This window comes from Octopus bimaculoides, chromosome 15, assembly GCF_001194135.2.
Source record: "Octopus bimaculoides isolate UCB-OBI-ISO-001 chromosome 15, ASM119413v2, whole genome shotgun sequence".
NCBI classification, from domain to species: Eukaryota; Metazoa; Mollusca; class Cephalopoda; order Octopoda; family Octopodidae; genus Octopus; species Octopus bimaculoides.
In genome coordinates this window covers 36224645-36227731 of record NC_068995.1, presented here as the reverse complement: position 1 = coordinate 36227731, position 3087 = coordinate 36224645, and the positions used below count along the sequence as shown (strand labels likewise).

At 36.6% G+C, this 3087-nt stretch overlaps 1 protein-coding gene across 2 annotated transcripts in view; it reads right to left on the bottom strand.

Moving 5' to 3' along the window:
• The window catches only part of LOC106879586 (ubiquitin-like protein 7), a 25631-nt gene that overhangs the window by 15470 nt on the left and 7074 nt on the right, over positions 1 to 3087 (bottom strand). For both annotated transcript variants that reach the window (XM_014929222.2, XM_014929223.2), the window contains exon 5: positions 2470 to 2527. In XM_014929222.2, the coding sequence (XP_014784708.1) occupies positions 2470 to 2527 (58 nt within the window). The remainder of the gene's footprint in view (positions 1 to 2469; positions 2528 to 3087) is intronic.

Here is a 3087-nt window from a genome sequence, read left to right as displayed (position 1 = left end):
TGTACCTGTGTTCTTTGCCTGTGAGGAACCTTGCAGAACCTCCTCTCCATCTTACTTCCTGGATGCAGCACATATCTACGCATCTCCGTTCAAGCATCTCAACAATTTCACCAGATCTACCTTTCAGCGTGCCGACGTTGAGAGTGCCAATCCTAACAGTATGGGTGTTGGGGGTGTGGGCCTGTAGCCTGGGAAGAGGAAAAGCAGTGTCGTGTACCTGAAAAGAAAACTTGCAATTGGAAGAATTCATAAGCAAAACATTACCTACAACCTGCAAACATTTCTCAACCTTAATGCGCTACCCAAAGGTAGGGGAGATAGATAGATGTCATGAGAATTTTATAAACTCTTGAGAGAACTCTTGGTTCTTGAAGTACATTACATACAGCTAGCTATGATGAATGGCATGTAAATATTGGGACAATAGTCTTTGATTTTTTCTATTCAAAAGGGTTTTTCAACCCAATGTTTATATGCTATTAAATATATAAATATATATATGAAACAGCAACATAGCCTACCGTTTTTCAAGTAGTGTCCATGTAAAGACAAAAATTGAGATAGATATAGAAACACACACACACACGTACAACATATAAGTAAATAAAGAAATAGCTGTGCTTGATATACAGAAAAGTAAGAAGTAGAAATTCTATTCAATGTACCTTGTGTAATCAATGGGTGCAAAAAAGGTAGAGTGTAATCAAAAACAGACTAACAAGGATTAGCTGATTACACTGATTCCAGTACTTGATTGGTACATTGTTCTATCAAGCATTACAGGTTAGGTTGACTTGAGATGGGTTTGAACTCAAAATGTTAAGAGTTATAACTAATTACTGCAAGGTATTTTGCCTGACACTCAAATGATTCTGCTAATTATTGCCACTATGTACAGTATAAATTATTATTATTATTATTATTATTATTATCACCATTATTATTATTAAGGTGGTGACCTGGCAGAAAGGGAGGAGTTGTATATCTCTCCATGTATGTCTTTGCATTGACCCCACTTGAGTATGGGTACTGTGTTTCCATGACCTACAACCTAGTGGTGCGACTAAAGATTGATAAAATAAATACGGATGTTAAAAAACTAAGTGGTTTAAAAACCCTTCAAAGCATTGTTCTAGCATAAGCACAGTCCACTGACTGAAACAAGAATAAAAGGAAAGCGTACAGGCTGTAAGAATCTGTAGCACAGATCCAATGATGTGGTTACGATGGAATTGTATAAGTTAATCTCCCAACTAACTGCACAACCAACAATTAGACACATCTCTTTCTGTTACTTTTATCAACTATAAATGTTCTTTTCCTCAGCAAATTTGTTGTTTATTCAAAAATAAAACATTTTGAATCACTGGCTTTCATTTTACAAAGAATATTTCTGAAGATTTAAATGGTTAGTTTTGATCTAAAGCAGTGGCTCTCAACTATTTTTTGACTATGGATCCCTTTGATTCCTATTTTACTTGGATGGATTTCCATCCCTATTTGATGTACATAAAAAAAATAAGAAAATTAAAATATTTTGTGTATCGCACAAATTTTAACAACAAATTCAACTTTTAAACAAAGTTTTTTTTTTTTTTTTTAAGAAGCGTTGTGATGTATTGTAAGATACAGAAAAAAATTTATTTCTCAAATGCGTGATAATGCTATAAATAGCGTGATCAAGATAAATTATCCATATAATGCAGAAACATACGTTGCCGGCCAGCCAAATCACAGAGATGTGAATTCGAGTCTCATGGCTGGCCGGCAACGTATTTTTCTGCATTATATGGATAATTTATCCTGATCACGCTATTTATAGCATTATCACGCGTTTGAGAAATAAATTTATTTCTGTATCTTTTAACAACAAAATTTTATATGGACTCCCAAGGGCCATATGGAGCCTGGCTGAAAACAACTGAGCTAAAGTATGACCCACTTGTCCTGAAAAAGATTTATCTTTGTAGGTTTATTACTTCAGGAGCCAGACTTGAGTAATGGCCACTTGGATTCCATATAATTGCAAAAAAGAAATTAACTATCATGCTATTAACACCTATTAAATTAGTTATGAACCTTTCAGGTGAGATGACAAAGCACCAAAGTACCCAGAGCTTGGCCGTACTCAAGAGGACCCATACCCCACAGCAGAAGTGTTAAGATTGATCCTGCTGGTGGTGTAAAGCCCTTGTGGCAGTCCATATAAAAGCGCTTGTGCAATACCATGTAAAAGTGTCTGTGTGGTGCCACGTAAAAGCACCCCGTACACTCTGTAAAGTGGTCAGCATTAGGAAAGGTATCCAGCCATAGAAACTATGCCAAATCAGACTGGAGTCTGGTGCAGCTCCTCAGCTTGCCAGCTCTGGTCAAACCATCCAACCCATTCCAGCATGGACAACAGACATTAAATGATGATGATAATGATTTCAGAATTTAATAACAGAAATAATATCAAAATTTGCTTACTGTCGAATTTGCTTTGTTTTATGCAGCTGGAGTAAGAGTTTCAAATCCTGGAACATTACTAAAAGACAAGGTGAAAGAAAAGAGGTTATTCAATTATCCATTTGTTGTGTAATGGTGATAAAAATTTTAATTAAATGACAGGCAAAGTTGTTTTGTGAACCTGTCCAAATAAATCCAAAGTATTCCACTACGGTATGGGAAAGCAAATAAATATGCTGGTAGTGAATGCCATAAGGCACAAATATTAGATTGATCAGGACAGGGAAAATGGAATTGCCTAAAAAACCCAAAAAAATCTCACAAGTCCTCAAAAAATTTGCATGTGGCTGTGTGGTAAGTAGCTTGCTCAACAACCACATGGTTCCGGGTTCAGTCCCACTGCGTGGCACCTTGGGCAAGTGTCTTCTACTATAGCCTTGGGCCGACCAAAGACTTGTGAGTGGATTTGGTAGATGGAAACTGAAAGAAGCCCGTCGTATATATGTATATATATATATGTATGTGTGTATATGTTGTGTATCAGTGTTTGTCCCCCCAACATCGCTTGACAACCGATGCTGGTGTGTTTAGGTCCCCGTAACTTAGCGGTTCGGCAAAAAGAGACTGATAGAATAAGTA